Source organism: Balaenoptera ricei, chromosome 5 (genome assembly GCF_028023285.1).
Source record: "Balaenoptera ricei isolate mBalRic1 chromosome 5, mBalRic1.hap2, whole genome shotgun sequence".
Classification (NCBI taxonomy): domain Eukaryota; kingdom Metazoa; phylum Chordata; class Mammalia; order Artiodactyla; family Balaenopteridae; genus Balaenoptera; species Balaenoptera ricei.
The window spans coordinates 27920030-27944669 of NC_082643.1; the positions used below are offsets into that span (position 1 = coordinate 27920030).

At 38.2% G+C, this 24640-nt stretch overlaps 1 protein-coding gene across 1 annotated transcript; it reads right to left on the reverse strand.

Moving 5' to 3' along the window:
- Positions 1-297: 297 nt before the first annotated feature.
- On the reverse strand, positions 298-23981 carry GYPA (glycophorin A (MNS blood group)). The gene is made up of 6 exons (XM_059924338.1): positions 23945-23981; positions 20589-20654; positions 5718-5813; positions 3703-3741; positions 1840-1925; positions 298-366 (listed from the first exon to the last, which is right to left on the reverse strand). Exons 1-6 carry the CDS (start codon positions 23979-23981, stop codon positions 298-300), a joined length of 393 nt encoding a protein of 130 aa, XP_059780321.1.
- Between the last annotated feature and the right edge of the window lie 659 nt (positions 23982-24640).

Here is a 24640-nt window from a genome sequence, read left to right on the forward strand (position 1 = left end):
GCTGGAAGGTCTCCTATACACAACTTTGCAGTTTGGAAAATAAGAAGTACACAAAATAACTTGGTTTTTACTTTACTTATCGTATTTGTTTTACTTTTTTCTTTTTTAAAGATGCATTATGCCTAAGGGAGAATTTCATTATGCTGCAGATAAACATTCACAAAAGAAATTTTTACAGAGGAGGCATTGATAAAATAGAATATAAATGACTCCTAATTGGGTGCACCCTTCCCAACTCAGAAAGAAGTAAGTCATTAATTTACTTCCCTTTCAAGAATGCAAAAGGCAATGAAAATATTAGCACCAACCTGTTTCTCCTATTTTTACAGAAGTTAAAGGATCGCTTGTTCCAAGAGTTGGATTTCTCTATGAATAAAAACCAGAAGAATGTTAATACCACAGTTTTATAAACTTAGACACAATAAAAAAAAATACCTCAGATTAAAAATATATATTTTTTGGCTAAAGTTTGTTTTCTTTTGATTAAACTTCACTTTGCAGAGTTCTTTTGCGGGAGAAGTCGTTATTTTGTAGATATTTACAAACTTTGATTTAAATTTGTATTTCTAAATAGTATTTGTTATTTCTACAGGTGAATTATTACCCCAAACGTTGGCTCTGTCATATTTCCCTGCTGTAATGAAAAGCCGAAATGGAAATTTTTAAAAAAGAGATAAGTTCTTTTAGTCATATTAACCATGACCCAGTTCTTCTATATCCATATAGAAGATTTTCTCTGAATTTTGCCAACTAAGTATGTCATTGACTTTTTCAGATTTTAGATCATCAACCAAGAGAGAAGACAACTAAGTTTAAGTTTGCCATCTATGCCCAAACCCAAGGAGATGACTTTTTCCCCAACATTTAAACTGCAAACGAGGGGTCATCTCCCACTCAAGTCGTTACAAAATCTCTCATATTAGAGTAGATACTCTCAATTACTTTACTTTTATTTAGAGAAGATACGTTGACATGGAGTAATGCTAATCAATCATAGACTTGGATGATTATCAAAATCACCTAATAAAAATAGTTAAAAAAGAAAAGGGTAAAGGAACTTTATGTAGATTTACTGTCAATCTTGTTATAGCCCTGCCATTGCAATATTGTTATCTATCTAAACAAGCCTTTTTAAAAGAATATATAGTGTTTATAGTATGGAGATCACAAAGAGAGGTAAAAAATAGAGTGTGAATAAGAACTCAATTGTACCATTCTTTTGTGACTAGGGACTTAATGATCTATGATTATAGTTCCAATTACTAGCATTATAATCACACACACGAATGTTGTGTCCCAACTGTCTTATAAAGAAAGTTACAGTAAAGGTTGTGTGCTTTGGAATCTGTCATACAGACTCAAAATTAACTTTAGGGGTGAAAAAAAAAATCACTCATGCTGGAAAATTCATAGGTGGAGTTTGAAAAATCTGTCTCAAGAAATATGAGAATAAAAAAAAGCAAACGTTTTAAACATGCCTAAATATATCATGTTATTTTAAATATTTTTCATACACAAATTAAACTAGATACTATAATTAGAAATTTGACTATTTCATCCATATCCATCAAAATGTATTAAATCAAGTTAGACAAAAACTTTGGAGGATCTTTCATTGGAAAAGGGGGATAGATTTATATTTGGGGTTTCTTTATAGGGCAAGTGCAAAAAAAAAAAAAATTCTGTTAGAGTAATGCAGTGACTTCTATGTGTCCGGTTGAAAAAGATGAGTTTTACCCAGTTTTGTTTCTCTTTGAGTTTAGTTGAACGCAAAGGACTAAACCCTCCTAGAGCTATTTACACCAGCATTTACAGCAAAATTAAAAACTGAGTCCTCACCTTTATCAGCAGGCCAATAAGCTTAGCGCTTATTAGGATAATTCCAATGATAACAGCCATCACAGAAAAAATAATGACTGTTATTACTATGAGAGAAAAATAAAGCAGCAAATTACAAAAGTGTGAAGTAAATGACATAGCAATTGAAAAGTAAAGCAGGTAAAATCAGGGTAATATCACTTTGTCTTTTTTATAGAAAGTACATTAATAAACTTTTATGTATATTTTATTTTTTCAAAAATTAGGTTTTTCACAGTAACCACGTGGGAAACTGGGACTTTGAGTGGTAAAATCTTTTGTCCAAGATCACACAACTAATGACAGTACCAAGATCCAGGGGTTTCAACTCCAAGTCCGGTGGAGTTTACAGGACCTCAGAGGTATAATTACGGGTAAGAGTTATGTGGACCTTCTACCCAATAAGGGAAAAACCACAGACTTTTTCATAGTTTCAATGATACGGGAGAAAATAACGTCTTAATGTATAAAAGAGTATTGGACAGAACATAGAATCAAAAATTTGGAAGGAAACTGGTATAATCACGTTATAAAAGGAAAAGAAGTCTAATGAGTTCAAGTTACACTAGGTGAGATAACTAGTTAGAAGTAGACTGGTAACTACTATCCAGCTCACCTATATTCTAAACCTCTGTTTCCTCCACAGTATCCTTATGTGTAGTCTATAATAAAATCACTAAAAATCTTTTTCAAATCTTTTACACATTGGGAGTGAAACAGAATTTAATTTAGAGGTACTCTCACATATTCACGGCATATTTGCAGTGCTTCCAAATGAAGTAAATAGAAATGAGGGCAAGACATTCAGGGAAAAGAGCATATTTATTTGGCTAGTTTATATTTAAAAGCCTTATTACTAGTAAAAAAGTAAAAGTAGCTTTTCCTGTCGCTGGTATTGTCCAGCCTTCTTCTCCACTTAGCTTTAATTTATGAGATAGTGACTCAGTTATACAATCCATTTTTCTGGTGTGAAGTATGGACACAGGCCAAGTGGGAAGGGAGGCCTAGAGATGCAGAATAGTAAATAAGCACATAAATGAACCAGAGCCAAAGCGACAGCAGCACGTAAGTGGGGAAGCGACAGTCCCCAGATAGAGAGGATTGGGAAGATAGCTACAAATTGGTAGCACAGGGCCCAGAACGAATCCGGATGGAGACACGAATGGTCTGTATTTATTCTGGATTGGTGCCAATTAAGTAGATGATTTTTAAGCTGCTTGCTTTCTTTATAGTAGGGAGGGGAGAAGTTCCATTGTTTTATAAGCTCTTAAACTTTTCTCAAGTACCCATAGTTACTTAGAAAGCTAAAAAATATCTAACTTAAAAGAAAAATGATGATCAAATTACGTATTGCTGTTTCCAAAATGTTTAAGGAAATTACAGATGCTTATTTTAATTTTGAAAAGAGCATATTTTGTTTGCCTTTACAATTTTGTGTGACTAAAGTCAATAACATATACTCTCTTGTTTTTAAAATAAACTAGTGGTTACCAGTGGGGAGAAGGAAGGAGGACGGTCAATATTGGGGTAGGAGAGTAAGAGGTACAAACTATCATGTATAAAATAAGCTACCAGGAAATACTGTACAGCACAGGGAATATAGCCAATATTTTACAATAACTATAAATGGAGTATGACTTTTAAAAATTGTGAATCACTACGTAGTACACCTGTAACTTATATAATATTGTACAGCAACTATACTTCAATTTAAAAAAACAGCAAAAAAAGAAAGAAAATAAACATAAAAAATAAAATTGACGCTTCTATTTTCATAGGCATTAAAACTAGCAAAACAAAATTTAAAATGGAATGATCATCATTCCACTTCAAATATTAACATACCTGGCTGTGAGAAATTGTGTGGATATCTTTGCCTTGTGGCTAAAAGGACAACGTTTCAAAATAAAGTTAGAAAACATAAGGCATGTTTTAAAAATACCATTTTGGAGTCAGACTGTCTAGTGGATTTCTTTTTCTTAACTGTGCTTAGAGAGCTAATGTTCAACTTTCAGCAGTGAGCTAGTAAAATGTATGAGGCAATGCCAGTCTTAACATTAGTAATTCCAATACCTACTTTCAACTACCCAACAAGTTTTCATGAATCAGAAATTAGTAAACCATCTCATGAACTAAAGGGATGGGTATGAAAAAGTACTGGAAGAACCATCCGTGGACTTCCACAGGAAGCAGTGCATTTTTAAAAAACGTAAAAACGGTGATCGGAAAGGAGACATATTAAGCCATCATCTGGCATGGACATCAGTCCAACCCCAAAAGAGGCCACGTTGCTCTCAATTTTCCAGATTTATGCCACAGCCACCATGAGGATCCAAACCCTTACTGTGTCTCAGCTAAGTTTTTGCCAGCAGTCCCACTGGATTCCCTTTCTGTAGAAGTTTCTAATACGGTTGCTTTAAGGCTCCACTAGAGTTAACCTCCTCCTTATCAGTCCACAACTAATATTTCTTTTTCTGCTGTCTCCAAATGTCATTTCATGTCAAGAAGCTGCCTTACTACTGTAGCCACATAATTTTCTTGAATTTAAATATTACCAATAACATATCACACTATGTTGTATGACATACAAATCAAGGACTTGGTTATATGTGGTCATTCTTTAGCACTTATGCATAAAGGTTAACTGGGCTTGTCTTCTCTATCTTTGTGGCAGTGGATAGTTGTGGCTGGTGTATGAGCTCTGGAATAAAACAGATAGGGTTTCAGTCATCTGTATGCCTCTTACTCATTGTGTGGCCTTGATGAGTTACTTAGTTTCTCTGTGCTTCAGTATTGTCTTGGCAAATGAAGATTATAATACCCATCTCTTTGAGTTCCTATGAGGATAAGACCAGCTAATGCATGAAAACACTTAGTACAGTGCCCCACCCACCATGCCATTCATTATTTATAGGATTCAAGGCATGTAGCACTATGTGTGTCTGGAGTTGGCCCATCAGTGCTTTCTGGTTTGACACTAAAATGTTGGCTTCAGACTGCAATCACTTTGAAAATTAGATTATTTAATTGGGCCCAGAAGCCTAATAATTAGTTCCAAGCACTCAGCCTAATTTTCCTCTCTTGCTCTCTGTCCTTCTCAAAATCCACTGCTTCCATTTATCTCAGTGTATTTTTTCAATGTTTCTATTAGCTAATGATCCGGTAGCCACGCTAAGTCTTCTTTGAGGCTTTGTTTTAAATCCAGAGGACCCTGCCTAAACCCCACCCACAAAAGACCCTCTCCCCTTCTACTTTCAACCTGCTCTTGTAAAGTCATCTTCTTCTCCCTAGAAAAATAACCAGAGAGAGAGTGAATGCCACCTGACCGTTCTTATCTCAGCACCCAGATGGCTTCTATTTTACTGGGCGCTTATGATGTGTCAGGCTCTGAGTCAAGCAATTTTACACACATTTTTTAATTTAATCCTTAGAGAACACTGTGAGATAAGTATAATGAGCCCCATTTTGAAATTAAGAAGACAGAGGCCCTTTGGGGAACTCAGGGTTCAACTCACTGAGGGTCAGCACCTGGGACAGGGCCAAGCCCTTGGCTGAGTCCAGCTGGGTTTAACCCCAAGCCCCCCTCACCACTGCACTACTGGATCCCTTTTATCTGGACCACTATTTCATGGTCACATTCGTTGTTTATGTGTTTTGCTAGATTGTTTTAATTTTTTTAACCTACAGTATTTTTTCAGTGTGACATTCCAGAAGTGAGAATTCCTCTGTGGGAGGGACTCTGTCACCTTTGCTTCCATTTCTCAGTCTTTGTCACAGTTTCCCCACAGTGGTAGGTCCCATTAAATAGAGTTGCACCATAACTATGACTCCAGAGCAACTGTTTTAAAATATGAACAAACCTTCTTCCTTTATTGTAGTAGGTACAGGCCTACTAGGAGGCGTTGTCTTTGGACCACTAGGAGCGGTTGATGTTGAGCCGTTGGTGGAAAACGAAGCTGTACAAAAGAGAAATTGAGAAAGGAATCAAGAATGAGGTGATGAGTGGACCAGAGAGTGCGTCACAAAAGACAGATTTATCCCACATCTCTCCCAGTGGCAGCTCCAGAATTTGTACATCACAGGTCCTTACAGAGTAGGAAAGTGAGCCTTGATTTCCTCACCTGTAAAATGATAATACCTGCCTCAGAATGACAGTGTGAGGACTAAGTTAGTTAAATACATACGTGTGTGTATTCACACACACATCAGTTAGTACAGTACTTGGCATGTAATGAACGTTACATTCAGGTTGGCTATTATTATTGTTCTTATAAGGGGGGCGACTTGAAGCTGCGTTTGCATACCATTTTACCTAACTTTGGAAAACTGTCCATGTTAAAGAAAGATGGAGACTCATGGCAATTATACAAAGACCGAAGTTCTGCCCCATGCCTCCATCTTCCCAGTACAATCCTATTTCCCCAGTAAAAACTAAAACAAAGACACTATTAAATTTAGTTTTCTTCTAGCTTGATAGAGGATGAGTCACTTCTAAGGTTCTCCATCCATTCTCTCTTTCAAAAGTAGAATTTCCGAGCTCTAATAGAATTGTAGGAAATGCTGGCTCCGATCTAAGATTACTGGCTAAGGATCCAGATGACCAAGTGATGTAATGAATTCTAGGTCATGGTTATTCTTTACCCCAAACATACATGCACACAAATATAAGTACAGAACATGTATTCTCATGTACCTTTTAAGATCTCATTGAATACATAATAAATTGGTTTTTATAATTAAACAATTATCCATTTATTTTAAAATAAGTTTTATAAATTTATAAATTCTTTTATGAAGTTTTATTAATTAAATAAGATTTTTTATTGTAAAATCAATATAGATTGAATAAATTAAAGTTGGGAAATACAAGAAAGGGCAAAGAAAAATACAAAAGTCTTCTATCATTCCACCACCGAGAGACAGATACTTTAAACATCTTGGTATATAATCATCTGAACTTTTAGCTATTGCATCTAAATATGGAATAATTGTGTTTAAATATGTAAATAGCATTTAAAACATATATACCATGAACATATGCCCTATATTTTGAATACTCTTCTATTACAAGATTTTTAATGGCTGCATAGTATTCCATTGTATGAATACTGTAGTTTACTTATGAATCTCTGACTTTGAACATTCATATTATTTTTACTCTTATGAGAGTTAATACCATTCTGAGATAAACATCAGTGCACTAAACTCTGCAGAGGTATCTCCGCTCATTCTTCTGAGACATTTTAGTGAGGGAACTGGTACCCAAGTATGATGGTATGGGGGTGGAAGGACCCCTGCAGACACTTCTCAGGACAGCATCACCCTAGCTTCTCAGCTAAGTGCTCAAGGTTTCCTGGAGAATCCACAAAGAACTGAAAATGCCTTTGGCACTTCTGCTCAGTCTACTGAAAGACAGATTTCCAAGACCTGCCTCTTTCTACCAGCTGCCAGCTACTCAGTTCACCCTCAAATTGTTCAGACAAGAACCTAAACTGTCTGAAATATTTTCTCCTCTCCTATAAATCCTATTTTCACCTTGTTCCTTGACTTGTCATACTGCTTGATTCATTACTTGTATGTAAACAATTGCCACACAAATTAGACAAATGGTGTGACAAATAACTTGTATCTCTAAGTTATCCTTCAACATTCAGGGATGATGGTGTAAAAGATAATATAAGAAGAAGAGTGTTTTTTAAATTGTTGTGTACTTGATTTTAAATGTTGTAAGTATACAGCAAAGGAATTCAGTTACACATATACCCATATATCTATTCTTTTTCAGATTCTTTTCCATTATAGGTTATTACAAGATATTGAATATAGCTGCCTGTGCTATACAGTAGGTCCTTGTTGTTCATCTATTTTGTATATAGTAGTGTGTATCTGTTAAGAACAAGTGTTTTTAAATAATAACCAGATGATAGGAATCTTGAGGTTTCATAAAATACTCAGATTAAAATTATGGAAAGAAATATTTTCATTAAGAATCAATGAAAGTATGTAAAAATTATAAAAAAGGATACGTAATGAACAAAAATCATCTATCTCTCTTAGTTAGTGTTACATCTCCTTTACTTTAGTGTTACATCTTTCAGTTAGTGGGCTCCTAGATCCCAGGGCTGGCACATTTTGAATTCCTCAGCACTAGAACAGGGCTCTGTACATAATAGGTATTCAGTGAAATACTAACAATTGTAAATGTTTGGCCAGTTTCTTTTCTGGTTTAAAATTTTTTCTTCCAGTTTTATTGAGATATAATTGACATACAGCAATGTATTGTTTGGCCAATTTCTTACAAAGAAACACATAAGTGAGTTTCCAGATTGCATCTAAAATGAACATAACAATGAATTAAACAAGTCACATGGCAAAGTGGCATGCACAGAATGAGTGTAAGGATAGTGGAAACCTGCATCTACAGAAGACCAACAAAATATTTTTGATATTTCGATCACACACAATTTTACAACTAGAAGAAAAGAAATCCAGAAGTGAAAAAGCAAAACCATACCAAATTTAAAGTTTTTAAGTGGTAAATGAGTTAAAAAGTTAAAAGTTTAACTGAAGCCATCTAGGAGTTTTGACTGAGTGCAAAGATGGCCCTCCTCCAGGCTTCCTGACTGTCTGAGTCAGGATTTGCAGGGGTTAGTTAGGGAGGTGTGTTCTGTCTCTGGGACAGTGCCCCCTCCTGTTTGTGAACACCCTCAAGACCCTGCATGACCCAGCCCCCCCATCTCCACATCCTCATTGCTTGCCATTCCAATTACCTCTTGTGGTCCAGCCATGCTGGACATCTCTTGCTTCCTTAAATGAGCCATACTCTTCTCCATGCCCAGACCTTTGTGCCTATTCTTCCCTTTGCCTGAAATATCCTCTCGTGGCCCTAACTTGCCTAGTTATCTGCTTTTCAGGTCCCAGTTCAAGGCCATTTTCTTTCTTTCTCTTTTTTTAAAACTTTTAATTTTATATTGGAGTATAGTTGATTAACAATGTTGTGGTAGTTTCATGTGTACAGCAAAGTGATTCAGTTATACATATACATGTATCTATTCTTTTTCAAACTGTTTTCCCATTTAGGTTGTTGCATAATATTGGGAGATCTTCTCTGATCTCCCCTACTTAGATTTAGACTAAAAACTCCACAAAGTTCCCAGTGCTTGGCATGGTGTGGTAAAGCTCAATGAAATCTTACGATAGACTGTTAGAATCCAGATGTGTTCTATAGGCCTTGATGGTGTGGATGAAGAAAGTCGCCTGCCATATCAGTTAACAAAGGATATTGCAGCCATCAAGCCGTCAGCCACTGCAGCTGCCCCAGATTGTGCACCCTGAGGGGATTCAGGATGGAGAAAAGCGGGCTACTGGCCCTAGACAGTTAAGGTACAGATCAAAGGAATGATTTCAACAAGCCCTGACTCTTGCATCTTCCCACACATGGAAAAGCACTAAATTTATTAACTTGAGGTGTCTGGTTTTCTTTAATTAACAGTAATCTTTTGATACTCCGACTACTTGGTTTTTATTGTAAAACTCCTACATATCTTGGCTCTTCCTTTACCTTTTCGGAGCAGTCCCTCAGGGCGACCTGAAAGGCTGTCTTCTGGGCTTAAGTCCTCAGAAATTCCGCCCAATAAGGCATAATTCTCAACTTTTAGGTTGTGCATTTTTTTCAGCCGACAATGGTTCCTAGGCACCTTGGGTATTTATTCACTTGTTCGTTTATTTACAAGAGTGTGTAGGCATGTCTCTTTTGTACTAGGAATACAATGAATTAATAAATAATTCATGGTCTTTCCGTCAAGGAAATTCCGGCTTAGTCAAGAGAGATAAAATTTTAATCTAAGTGTAATGAAGTATTTTAGGGGATGGTGAAGTGAGGGCACAGGAGACAGTGGTCAGTTCTATCTGAAAAAGGAGGAGGTGGAAAGACCTCATGGAGGGGTTTTCTGAACCCACCTTGAACGAAGTCTAGGGTTTCACCCGGCCAACCATGTGGACATTTAGGTACAGAGTCAGCAGGGTCCGCGATGCCCTGGCCCTTGAGACATCCTGGCAATTTGGAGGAACTACAAGAATCTATGTGGCTACAGCATATGGTGTGAGAAGCAGTGAAGGCAGTGAAGTGCCATTTGTTGTGGGCCATGGCATGGAATTTCCATGGGCCAAGGCAGTTGGAAAGATGATGAAGGGTTTGAACCAAACTTTCATTTGGGGAAGATCTCCATCCATGGCATGAAGGATGATGTGGGAAAAACAAACAAAAAAACCATGCCCAGAACTCTTCAGAAGAGGATCCCATCTTGTGTTCAATAGTGGATATGCAGTCCTTTTGAAAGCAGGGCACTCCTCCTTACAGAGGGTCCTTATCACTTGTTGGCATTGCCTTTGGTGGAGAAGGCCTATAGATTAAGGGCTTAAAGGGACAGAAAATTACAGCAAAAAAAGAATATGACAAAGACCTAACAGTAGGATCTCATGTCTCTTAAAACTGGCACTTTCATGCTTCTAATTTTAAACAAAGTGAGAGAAGGGGAAAACAGAATTTGCTAGGGATAATCAAAGTCTGTAACATTTTTGCTATCAAAATGAGAAAATGCTTAAGGAGAGAGAGATCATTAAAATTAGTTTTGAACTTTAGCAAAACAATTTTAACCCTCTAGCAAAGAGATAGACTTCTTTCTTCTCTACCAGCTGCTCCTCAAGGGAAAGGACCATTTGGTGGAAATTTTGTTCTGAAGAAGCAGAGGCTGAAGTCCCAAGCCTCTAAATTGTAGTCAGAACTCAGGAATATCTAACATTGAAGGCAACAAGTTGTTGAGAGGAACAAAGTCCTTGAGGCAATTTCCAAAAATTGCACATGCTTTATCCAAGTTCCACTGGTGAGTGTCACGTGCTATAAAAACTGATTGGTGGCCAAATGGATTTGAGGCTGAAATTGTCCATGTATGTTCTTAGAAATAGCTGCTTTAATTCTCCAGGTTTAGTTTCTCTGATACAATTTCTTACCAAAGTCACCTAAAACCACCAGCACAGTAAATAAATAAATACTAACTTGCAGTCAGTAAATAAATGACCTAAGAAGAACTTGATAAAAAATGTTTTTTAACATCATTGCCTTAACAATCTAATTTCTGTAGCTGATCTGTGAGATGACCTTTGTCATAGTTATTCTTCCATTTTCTGAAAAAAATAGATAACCTTATAAGTGTTTCGATACGAATACCTGTGCTTGGTTAGTGGTACGAGAAGGGCTCAGAGACCTCAAAGTCCAGAGTCCACAATCAGTGTCAGCTTGAAAGAACACGGGCTCTGATCACACAGACAAACTTTTAATTAAATTTTATTCTAACATAGATTCACAAGGAACAATTTAAAGAATTTTATCCATCACCTCAAATTAAATAAACCAGCCCCTGATTGGAAAATGTCACTTAGGAGAAACAAAAGAAATACCTCTTTATACATCCTCAGATGCTTGAGCTGCTTTCAAAATTCAAGAGAAGGAACCCCAAATCCCATAAAACATATCTCCAACAACCACCAAGAATGTTCTAGTGTTACATCGATAGCAATAGAGCTCTCATTTATCTGACTCCCCCAGGTTCCTAAGGCCCTAATTGGCTAATAGGTAACCGGGGATATATTTAGTCATGCGAAGTTGCAAACTTTCTACGAATAAGCAGATTTTAAACAGGGCTTTTTACAACCTAATCTTCAGTTGGGCCAACTAGGTAGAAAGATTCCAAGGAAATTTGTAACCACTAAGGAACAGACACGGTTTGCCTGAACCTCATAGAGGCTGGATTACAGGAAGGGCTTCTTTCCTGCTTCTTTTTCTCTTGTGCTCTAGGTCCCTCCATTTCTGTTGCTAAATCAGCTTTCAATGTCTGCCTTGTTCGCTGAATAAAGGTCAATTTAAATATTGTCCTAATTAATTCAGAATGTACTTTTACATTTTACCTTACAAAGTCTCTTGGATCATTTAATCCAACTTCCTTACTTTATAGATAAGAAATTTGAAAATTAAATGATTAGCTCAGTTTAACACAACAGGTAAGGAACAAAACTGAGAACAAAGTCTGCTGCTTTCCTATAATATTCCCACTTTCCAGATCTCTGCCTGGTTGAGATCTTGCCAGCAAGATTTCTTTGATGTTTTAGCATATTAGCTGGTGAACATCGGGGTGCATTGTACACACAAAAAAAAGGCAACTAAAGTCCTTAAGACTTCCAGACATTCTAAGGGCCAGAACTGTTATAATAATCACGTAGTCTTCATCTTGATGATTTTTTCACACCAATATATTGTACTACTTCCATTATATCTCTTAGCCCTCAGTGTCCTCTTGCTATAGCCACTAAGAAAAACTGTTTTCTGCTCTAGCAATACTGACCTGAGAGTCTTTTCCTTAATCCCTTTACTTCTTTTGCAGGAACACATCCAGACTATACCTGAAAAATTCCCCCTCTTTCCCCAAGAGAAGCATATTTACCTTGTGGTATCATGGAAGACGTTCCAGCATCTGGCCACCCAGGAACAGATGGGTCTTGGGCCATCACTGCACATTTCCTTAGCTGCACTGAGCTCTGAAAACGTACTCTGAAGTTCTTGCCCCGTGCCTACTTGCAATGTATCACTGGCTGAAGCTTGAAGGATGGGTAGAGTATTCGGTAGAAATGTGGAGGAGGAGGAATTAAGGTAAAGAAATAACGTGGGCTAAAATACGGAGAAAGAAAGAGTACAAGGTGCATTTATGTGGCGGCTCGGGGGCAGCTAGCAGGCCAAGGTTGGCAAACCTCTCAGACTGACAATAGTTTAATGTTCAAGTGGCGAATTAGCGCAAAATGGAATAGAAGGGTAGGTTTAGCAGGGCCTCAATCTCCTAGTTAAAAACAATTTTTTCATTCTCCAGGTACTGAGATGGCGTTTGCTTTGGTACTTTGCACAAAGTACGTATTAGCGACTTGAATGGAATCACTTTATTTTAGATTTAGGAAGGAAGGAGTGAGTGAATGAATATACCACCCAGAATATTAAACATTCCAAATTTGCACGGTGGTGTCATCTCATAGTTGCATGACGTCGGAATTGTTCTGGAACATTCACCCCTTTTGTCTCTTATCCTCACTGCTCTGACCTCACGGTTGGTCATGAAAACCGTGTCTGGGTGTTGCAGGAGGGACATGACAGGGCCCCTGACACTGTTCCTAGTGTGTGGAGGAGGTGGGGTGACTTGTGGGTTAGGGACACAGTTGGGAACGGAGGTCGTGTCTCCCGGCACTCTGCTCTGGGCTCCAGCCACTAAACCACACGGCTCTCCCAAACAGCTGAACTTGCTCACATGGAATGTCATCAGAAAGAAGGTAAAATGCAACGTTGGACAAACACCCTCCAGTTTTGCTCTCTGCCCAAACTTCCAGCCGGCGAGCTCCTGTCAGGATGTGATAAAGTCATCTTACGCAGCTGTTGGTTTTAGCTTGGTTCCCTCCTGACTTGCAGTTGATAGAAGTCTTATCTCACAAAAGCAAACTCTTACAAGGCTACACCCCACCTATGAAATGCCTTCAATAGTTTCCAAGTCAGAAAAGGAAATTTCCTAAGTGCTACAGTTTTCTGGCATTGTGATGACCATGAAAACTGATAGATAATGTATTTGTGGAAGTTCTGCCCAGCTCATTTGTGGTAAAACTGGGGAAAAAACTCACATCTGCTGGCTTCCAACTCAATGTCCTTCTGCCAGGCTTCTTTGTTTTCTACAGAAGGAACGTACAAACAGAGCTCTTGCCTATTCCAAAAGATGTTTGGAGAAGGCTATTGCCACGAAGCAATATTTTAAAAGAAATACTCAGTTTTGCCCTTGAACCAAAGGATTGACAAACTCAATTTGGGTCAACTTGTGATAATATAGTTAGATGTCCCTCTTGTCACTTGTTATTCATTTTTCTGTTTTGGAAAGGTTTTAGTAAGCCAAAGTAAGCCAGTTACAATTTAGAAAAATTGAACTTTCTAAAGGATAAAGTGGTTGATGGGATAACATTTGAGCTTAGTGTTTTGAATAGCCCTCAAAATTTTGTGCATTCTCTGGTTAATAGCTCTTAAAGAAGGACACAGCATGTCCACTGGTGAAATTAGTGGGCCAGATGTCAAAAGCAATGACCCAGTTTCTGCTCACCTGCAGAGTGGCCTGCTTTGGCAGTTCCCAGCAGCCAATGGGTCACACCTCTGCCTTCCTGAACTTGGTGGAGAACAGCTTCTCCCTGAGTCTGCCTTGGAGCTGCTATGGCTTAGGAGGACAGCAGTTTCCCCCATGGAACCTTGAACTTTATAGCCTGTTTCTGTCCTGCCCAGCTTCTGGTTACCCTCAATGCTCCAAACTATTACTGAGCCAGCAAATAAGAGAGAGAAAAACCAGCCCATAATCCCAGCCATTGTGCATTCTTCAGCCTCGATAGATAGAAAGCAAGGGATATTTCTGTTCATCATTCCAGGGCAAAAGGAGATCAGGATTCTGGTCCTGGCTTTGCCACCAATTGGTTGGGGATCTGAGTAAGTCACTGAACTTTCTTGGGCCTCAGTGTCTCATTTCTAATATGAGAGTGAAGGAACAGATGTCCTCTAAGGTACTTCATTATTCCAAAATCATAGACATTCATATGTCTGAGATAGTAATATTTATAATCAACACATATATTTGCTACATAATAGGCATTCTCTCTTCAAAACAATTACCTGAGAGCATGTTATTATATATTAATCATTATGTGTAGAGGAGAAAAACAAAGATCAGAAACATCATCTAATTATTAGCCTAAGATCATGCAGCTGATAAATGGTGGAGCTGGAGTTTGAATTCCTGTCTACTTGACTGCAGAACTGTCTGCCAAGGTCTACCCTAATCTATGAAAAATAAAAAGAATGAGGACACCAAATAAGTTTCGTTAAGAGAAGGTGAAATTCTCACCAAATTAGGCAACTAACTCTCAAGCAAGCCTTCCCTTGCAGCAAATCAGGGTTAACTGAAAAGATGCAAAAATAATAATTCACCTTGTGCAGAAGCTGAGGGTAGGAGGGTTATTCCTCTAACATACAGTGACAGAGTGACCTGTCGTGTCGGATCCAGGTTACGAAAGGCCAGATGTTTCTGGTTGGTAACAATTTGTTAACTGAAATCTCACTTTTTCCAGCGAAGTGTCTTCCAGCCCAGTTACTCTTGCTTATCATAAATCCTCAGAACTGAAGGAGATTTCACATACTTTAGAGGCATCAGCTTTATTTTAAGATATTGGCATTTCTGTAGCTAAACTCCCTATACATATTAGGTTAGGGGTTAAAGGAAGTTAGACTGGATGAGAAAAATTCTAATTAAAAATGAAAACTTTACCCCAAAGTTCTCACGCCACCGAAACTTCCTGTCACTGGCTGGACAGCCATGAATAGGAACAGTAGAGATTAGATCAGTATCCTCACTCTTGACTGCATATTAGAATCATCTGTGGTACCCAGACATTGGAGTCTAATGTGTTGCCTGCAGCAAGAACCATTGTCCCAGTCTAGATAAACACGTAGAAACTTCATTTTCTTAATCTTTAAGATGTTTTCTTACATTTTCAAAGGTTCTTATGTCACCCTTACCTTGTGTTGCACAGATTCATAAAATGATTGGATATTAGCCTGATTTGCTTGAGAAAGAATAACATTCACAGTTTTCCATATTAAATGATGGTATTTCTTGGGGTTTTGTCTTAGGAAACCCCATCTCCCCGACATTTGATTTCACTGTAATGCACTTCCCAAGGGTAAGTTCCTCAGTGTGTGAAACAGACAAAGTGGAATGGCTCTGGTGGAAACCTGGGTTCCAGGCCTGGAAACTCATACCCCATGTCCACAGCCACCTGGGAGCTTCCCCAAGGAACTCCACAGGCACTCAGCTGGAGAATCCTCAGCCTAAAACTGAGTTTTCAAATTTCAGATTGGGATCCCTTAGTGCAAGAGTTGGTAAACTTTTTTCTGTAAAGGGGTAAAGAAAAAACATTTTAGGCTTTGCAGGTCAGTCTCTGTTACAGCTCTATAATTCTGTTTTTACAGGGCAAAAGCAGCCACCGACAATATATCAGCCAATGTATAAATGAGTGAGTACAGCTGTGTTCCAGTAATTATTTATGGACACTCAAATTTAAAATTCATATAATATCCACATGTCACAAAATATTCTTTTGGTTTTTTAAAGCACTTAAGAATGTAAAAATCATTCTTAATTTTCAGGCTATACAAATGCAGGTGGTGGGTTGGATTTGGCTCATGGGCTATAGTTTGTTGGCCCGGCATTAGTGTATTTGGAATCTCTGGATGTGGAACTCAGTCATCAATACTTTTTAGAGTCCCTCAAATGATTCCAACATGTAGTCAAGATAGTGAATTCCTGCTATAAGGGGCCATGAAATCAGTTTACTCATTTGCCACTGGCATTAAAAAAATTAAATTGTATAAAATAGAAGAGAGTACATGAAAGTGCATCACACATTGTAAGGACAGTTATGATTTTGTGAAAGTTTGTTTCATACATATATATGTTTATGTGTTTGTCTCTGTGTACAATGAGTTGCAATGTACATTCACTATGTGTTAATCGTCCTTGAATATGTCTTGTTGATTGATACACCTGGCTATATCCTATCTGAATACCTGGCCTCCAGAGGGGCTAAGGGAATCAATAGCCCTTGTCACAATTGAAATCCACTTAAGGCGCCCACGAGCTATTGATCAGTTAGCTTCATACTCTAGCAGCCTTATCCGGCTTATATAAGGTCTGTAAAAGCAGTTAGAGTTTCTATGTGTGCTGCACCATTAAAATGGTTTGGGGGTTCTGAGAGGAGCGAATGCTTTCAAAAGCATAAAGTTAGCCAATGGGATGATTTGAAGGTAGGATGGATACCTTCAAAACATATAAAAGGTTATGGACAAATACACCATAGAATGTGTATCAAAAGATCAGAAATAAGAAAAACATTTAATAAAGAAAATATGGAGTAAAAATAACAAAAAAAGATACTAAAAGTCAGTTGTGAATTCATAAACACATATGGATTAAATTTCTGTATTAAAAGACAACAACCTTTAGACTGAGTCAAGATAGACAAGAAAACAAAAAACAAAAAACAAAAACCCCAGTAAATATACACTAGATCACAAGGAATACAAATAAAACAAAAGAATGTGAAATGTAAATAAAAATGCAAAGGTATATTAGAAAAATAAAAATAAATAAAACCAGAAATCACCATTTTAATATTAGACAAAGTAAAATTAAAGGCAAAAACAATAAAAAGACAGAGAATTAATTTATATTGTTAGGGCTTCCCTGGTGGTGCAGTGGTTAAGAATCCGCCTGCCAATGCAGGGGACACAGGGTTCGAGCGCTGGTCCAGGAAGATCCCACATGCTGCGGAGCAACTAAGCCCGTGCGCCACAACTACTGAGCCTGCGCTCTAGAGCCCATGCCCTGCAACTACTGAAGTCCATGCGCCTAGAACTCGAGCTCCACAACAAGAGAAGCCACTGCAGTGAGAAGCCTGCACACCGCAACGAAGTGTAGTCCCCGCTCGCTGAAACTAGAGAAAGCCCGCACACAGCAACAAAGACCCAACACAGCCAAAAATAAATAAATTAATTAATTAATTAAAAAATTTTTTTATATTGTTAAAGGATACATTGCACAATGATTCTTAAATAAATATAAACTGATCAAACCATTATCTGCTCAAAAACCTATAACGTTTTCATATGCTCAAAAACAGAGCAAAACGAAATATAAAGCAAAAGAAGAAATTGGCAGAATTACAATAGCAGTGAGAAAATATTACAGTTTTCTCCAAGTGTGATAAGTCAAGGAAGCAAAAAAGAAAAACATTGAGAGAATCTGAAAATTATCTGCCTTGCAATCACAAGTGATTGATGTGTACTTCTTTTGGTAATAAATCAATGAGGATAAACTTTATCACATGTTCCCATATACCCATATATTCATTCTGAAGTGACATTGCTGAATTGCTTGACAAGATATTTTGAGATCTGTACCTGACAGAACAGGGAGGGTACCAAGAGGCAAATTTGTGCCATGTTTCTACTGGTAAGGCGCAATGTCATTGCCATGATCCATCTTCCCAGTTGCCTTCAACAGATGCACTATGTTCACATTTTGTGCTTTGGGTTTATTTCCTTTCCTTTCAATTTTTAAATATCATCATGACAGAGAAATAAGCGGCAATATCAAAGGGAAAGCCCTAGATAAAAAGTTATCTAGTCCAGATAAAAAGGAGTAGAAGGTTAACATCATAGTCATAAAATTAGGGTTCATTAGCTGCACCAAAAGGAGAAGACAGACTACCAGCCTTCATTATAGGCTTCATTTTAGTGAAAGCACGAGCAGAACACTGAGTGACAATGCCACAAGAGTAAGGAAGGGCCAAGCTCGGAACATCAATGTGTATGACAAATAAGGCAATATCATATATGGATTAAATGCACAGACTCTAGACCCTGAATGCCTGGGTTCAAACTAATTTCACTAACTACTGGCTGAGACCTTGGGCAGCTGATTTAATCACTCTGTGCCTTTGTTCATAATTTATGAAATTGGGATAATAATTGTCTATCATATGGAGTTATTGACTAAGATAAATGAGTTAAATATATACATATATATTTATATAAATGTTTACAAAAACAGAAAAACTGATCTTAAAATTCATATGGAATTGCTAGGGACCCCAAATTGCCAAAATCATCTTGAAAAAGTACAAAGATGGATGACTTACATTTCACAATTTCCAAACTTACTACAAAGCAACAGTAATCAAAACAGTGTGGCACTGCTCTAAGGATCAATGGAATAGAATTGAGAGTCTAGAAATAAACTCATATATTTGTGATAATTGATTTTCAGCAAGGGTGCCAAGACCATTAAAAGGGGAAAGATCTAAAATATCAAGGGAGATAAGGCTGTACACAAGCTGAGGCCAGAACTCTCCTCCTGCATTTTGTACTGGGGGTTGGTATGGTGCTTGGGGACTGAAGGAAGAATGTACAATGTTTTGTGACTTGGGGCTTGCAGTGTTTTTGGAGTCATTTACTTTTCTGAAACAGACATGGGTCAGAACACTGCGTGACTCCCAAGATGTGGTAGAAGTCTCTCAGTGAATAAAGCATCCTAAGGTTCTATATGCTGCCACTTTCCAGATACTCTTAGCTACTAAAGTGTGGCAGCTGGGGGCTTGGAGATGAGTTATTGTATCATAACAGAAACAAGCCCTGTAAAAAACAGAAAATGGACCTTTTCCAAAGAAGACATACATATGGACAACAGGCACATGAAAAGATGCTCAACATTGCTAAACATCAGAGAAATGCAAATCAAAACCACAATGAAATATCACCTCACACCTGTCAGAATGGCTATCATCAAAAAATCTACAAATAACAAAATGTTGGCAAGGATGTGGAGAAAAAGGAACCCTTGTACACTGCTGGTGGGAATGTAAATTGGTGCAGCCATTATGGAAAATAGTATGGAGATTCTCCAAAAACTAAAAATAGAACCACCATATGATCCAGCAATTCCACTCCTGGGTATATATGGAAAGAAAATAAAAACACTAATTTCAAAAAATATATGAACCCCAATGTTCATAGCAGCACTATTTACAATAGTCAAGACATGGAGGCAACCTAAGTGTCCATCACAGATGAATTGGTAAAGAAGAAGCAGTACACACACACACAGACACAGGAATATTACTCAGTCATAAAAAAGAATGAAACTCTGCCATTTGCAACAACATGGATGGACCTAAAAGGTATTATACTTGTGAAATAAATCAGAGAAGGACAAATATTGTATGTTATCACTTATAATGTGGAATCTAAAAAATAAAACGAATGACTATAACAAAACAGAAATAGAGTCACAGATATAGACAACAAACTAGTGGTTACCAGTGGGGAGAGGGAAGGGGGTAGGGGCAAAATAGAGGTAGGGAATTAAGAGGTACAAACTACTATGTATAAAATAAATAAGCTACAAGAATATATTGTACAGCACAGGGAATATAGTCAATATTTTATAATAGATTTAAATGGAGTATAATCTATAAAAATATTGAATCACTATGTTGTACACTTGAAACTAATATAATACTGTAAATCAACTATATTTTAATTTAAAAAAAAACAGAAAATGGGAAAATAGTAACCATGGGTTATCTCATACGTTTACTGTCAATTTTTGCTCTTTTGTCTGTCAGATCCCTGAAATCAATTTCAGTATACATCACAACCAAGTTTATTTGAGTAGTAATAAGCACGATGAAATGAATAGCTGGTGTCTAGGTTTTCCTCTGTTAATGTTTGTCAGCATTGCTTAATGATAGAGACATCTTAGAAAGCAAAGATTGTGTGTGTTCAGTTTAATTTAAAAAGCTTTTTAAAACTTTTCCTAATTATATTTTATGATTCTTTTCACAGAGAATTTAAAAAGTATGAAAAAGCAGAAAAAAATGACAACCAATCCCAACACCCAGAGATAACCCTGGAATATTTCTTTTCAGTATTGCTGCTTTAGTTTTAATTTAGTTCATTTATCACAGAAAACCACACAGGTATGTATTAAATATATAGATATGATAATAATGGCTGGAAATCTATTGCCCGTCTGCTTTTGTTGGTAACTTACCTGATGGTGTAGTTGTAACATTTATTCCTGGAGTAGTTGTGGCGACAGCTTTAGTAAAAATATAACCTATAAAGACATTTGAGAAAATTATTTAAAATGTGCTTCCCCAATAGGTTCATAGATGTTTTCAGTCATCCTCTAGGGACCAAAGTAAAAAGAAATTCATCACAAGAATGTTAAATTCAACTTCCCAATTTAAAATCAGTGTAAGTCAATTTTGAGATACTGTCTCCTCTTCCCCCTCTTAGAAATCCTTCTCCAGGAGTTCATAGTGAGAGTGTTCATTTCTTTCTAAAAATTTCACATCAAACTAGAGATTTATAGATTTGGTAGCTAGCCTAACAGATCATCTCAGGCTGACCTTTGAGGTATCACTGAAGTTTAGAGATGAAAGGGATTTTAGATGCCATCTAGTCTGTGTTTTATTTAAGAGGCAGGAGGAAACTGAGGCCCATGGGGGTCAATTGATTCTCCACAGTTAAACTAACCTGCAGCAAAATTCTGGTCATTTGTCATTTCTGCAACTATTATTAATTGAGTGCCTACTATGTGCCTAGCAGTGTGGAGGGTGCATAAATGAAGCACAGGTTTGACTTTTAAGAAATTTAGAGTGCTGTGGTCCCTGAAACCCAGTTCAGAACTCATTCCCGTAACAATTAAATGGAGAGAAAGGGTCTCCTCTTGGATCACTGAAGAAAAAGGAGAAGCCTTGTTTCTTTGCTTAGTCATTCTAATGGTGTGTCTGCAGGCGTGTGTGGTAAGGTGCACATGGATAATCATGGTCCAGGGACACAGAACTCTCTCCAAGGGCTTCTTAACATCAGGACCCGATTTTCAAACCAAAGCTTTGGCTTTTCCTCGAACACACTATGTCTTCTCCTGCCTTAGAACTTTCGCCCTTCGTGTCCCCTCCACCTCTGGTGCCCTTCCCCAGATTTTGCAAGGTTGGCCTCTTCTCATTGTTCAGCTCTCATCAGAAATGTCACAAACTCAGAGAAAAATTTCCTGCTCCTCTTCTCTACATCAGCCTTCTGCACTGCGTTTATCACCTTCCCTGGTTTAATTCTCTGTGTGCTATTTTTCACTGTCTTTTCTTCTTTTAATAATTTACTTGTTCTGCTGAACGTCTGTGTCCCCCTCCCCATCTGCCCCCACCCGCCCTGAACTCCAACTCTGGAGGCTCATTTATCTCCCTGCCGTGGTCTCGGTGTTTGTCACCTGACACATAATTACTGAATGAACAAATGAGTGAATGAATTCAGGGATTGGGAATCAAATCATTTCGAAAAAACTTACCTCCACTGGGAGGATGATATCTGATACTCTTAGAATTTGAAGTTTTGGCTTTACCCTTAAGATTACTGGAGAAAGCAAATAAGTTTTTTCCCCCCCATTTCCTCACACTTTTCATGTTCTCCTCTTCAACTAATGAATAAGAGGGAGAAATTTTTTCCAGCGTCTTTCTATTATTCTATAAAGTCATCACATCAAGAGAGTTTCTTTGGAGCAGCGGTCGCCAACCTTTTTGGCACCAGGGACCAGTTTCGTGGAAGACCATTTTTCCATGGACCAGGGGGTGGGGGTGGGGGTGGGAGATGGTTCAGGCAGTGATGCGAGTGATGGGGAGCGGCTGTAAATACAGATGAAGCTTCACTCCCTCGCCCGCCTTTCACCTCCTGCTGTGCGGTTCGGTTCCTAACGGGCTGGTTGGGGATCCCTGCTTTGGAGGATTCCAGAAGATGCAAAGATGATGACAGCCTTGGCCCTGGAGACGAAGGCAGCCTTTGGAGTCACTTGAACTAGCTGACCTCATGAAGCCTCATTTAAGGCCTTACTGCACTACCTGCTTGAGTACTTGTAAAATGAATTTCTTTCTTTTCCAGGAATCCTTCCCAAATATTCTGCCCCTCCCCTCCCCCAAATGGGTAATGTGCCTGATTCGATTGAGTAACCCCACTTTGCCCTCTGGAACCACTCAATGAATACCTCTTGTCTCTTCTGTGTAAGAGCTCTACAAATGTTTGAATATATTTAAATATTCTGCCACATTCCTTCCATGTGTTTTCTTTTCTTCAAGCTAAATGTTTTCATTCCTTGCCACTTAAAAAAATTAGAGCAACTTTGTTAGTCTTCTGTTTTCCTGGAATTTTCCCATTCTCCGTCACTTCTCAGAAATCACCATCCCATACCCAGGTTTGTTTCCTAGTTTATAACTATTATCATAGCTAAATACTTATCTACTACTTTACTATGTGCCAGGCACTGAAGTAAGGACATTACAGTAATTAGTTTGTTTAGTCCTTAGGCGCTTACTAGGAGGCAGGTACCAACATTGTCTGCATTTTACAGACATGGATGCTGAAGCCAAGAGAGGGTAAGTAATTTGCCTTAATGTTCCCCAGCTTTCAGATGTGAAGCCAGGTTTGAAGCTAGTTCTGTCTTTCATGCCCGTGCTTTAACCATGACACTACTGTATCCCCTGATGTATCTTAGAAAGTGCTGGATCCCTTCCGCATCTCCTAGAGCGCCCGGTAGATCCTTGATGCTTTGCTGTAACTCGAATTACAACCACGTTTGAGGGGCTAAACACATTTCAAGCCATTGCCTGCTCCTTATCTATGTGCCGGGCACCAGTATTTCTGGCACATAAACACTCCATTTGAGAAGACGTTAACCATAACACTCTCGGGAAGAGGCCAAAAGTAATGCTAATTTGATACCACTTCATCATACGCCTATGTTATTTCTTTTTTTAATGAATGGATTTCGATTTCTCCCCAAACCACATAACCCCTTAGCCAATGAGAGTTCTTTCTTTTTTTTTGTTTTTTCCGCCTTACACCTCAGTAATGGACCACAATGTGAGAAATAACTCCCCCATGGATTCAGGGTTCATGCTTGTGGCTTGTACATTTTTGGCAGGAGAAGGAGAAAATCATAATTTTTTGGAAGACTTTTTTGAAATATGAAGACCGTATATCCACTATCACCTTCACGAATGACTTTCTAACTTGGAAGTTAAACTCGTGAAAACGCCAGTAAAGCAACACATTCCTTCACACAGAGATGCTTCTCAGTGTATTTGATAAAATTCTTTTAATTCTGGCTAGGCTTAAGATTGAAGCATGTTTCTCATCCTGGAACTGTGCTGTGATCGATTCACAATTACTGGGCCCCCTGGAGCCATTTCTTCCACGGAGTCCCAATAAGAATCCATCCTCCAGACTGGGATCTGAGATACTACTCATTTGGGTATTCGTTTAAGTCAGATAGGACTAAAATGGGATAGTTTATCTTTGCAGGTATAATCCTATATCCCATATAACAGCACCCTGCGAAAAAAAAATTCCACTTACCTGACAATAGTAGTACAAAGATCATTTTCCCTTGCATCCTGAGATCATGAGCTCGCTTGCCAAGGTCAGTGCAAGAAATCCGCCAAGGAAGACTGGTGTGACATCTGTGGCCTCAGCCTGCACTCTGTTATCTTTCAGGCCCACCTTCTCCAGGCATCAGGTGATAGGCCGGGTGGCATTTTTAAATGATGCAAAGTTGTGAACCGTCTGTCCATAAAGATAACGTGGCTATCTGCTTAACCAGGATTATTAAAGTGTTCAGTCAAGTCTTCACTTCAGGGAACTGGCAGCTACATGTTACATTTACTTTGCATACATTCAGTGGGCTTGGTAAGGTGGTAGCAGTCAGGAGTCACCCAATTGGACAAACAAGAAATAGACTGTGAAGGCCTGAGACTAGGGTCTGAACCAGGCTGAGGTCACTATAATAGAGCTAGGAAAATTCTCATTTTTAATGTGGAGTTTCTTGTGGGCCAGGGAGAAAATGACTTCTTACACGAAGTAAATGTATTGGAGAAATGGAATCACCACCGGCGTGCTCTGAGGTTTGAAAAAACTCTCCAACCCATGGCAAGTCATACAGCAATGTAAGAATACATGCGATGCAAGAAATCTTTAATTCAAAATAGAGTTTGAATGGAACAGCTAAGGCCCACACAGAAGCAGCGAGGTGAGTTTCCCTCCAAACACACCTCA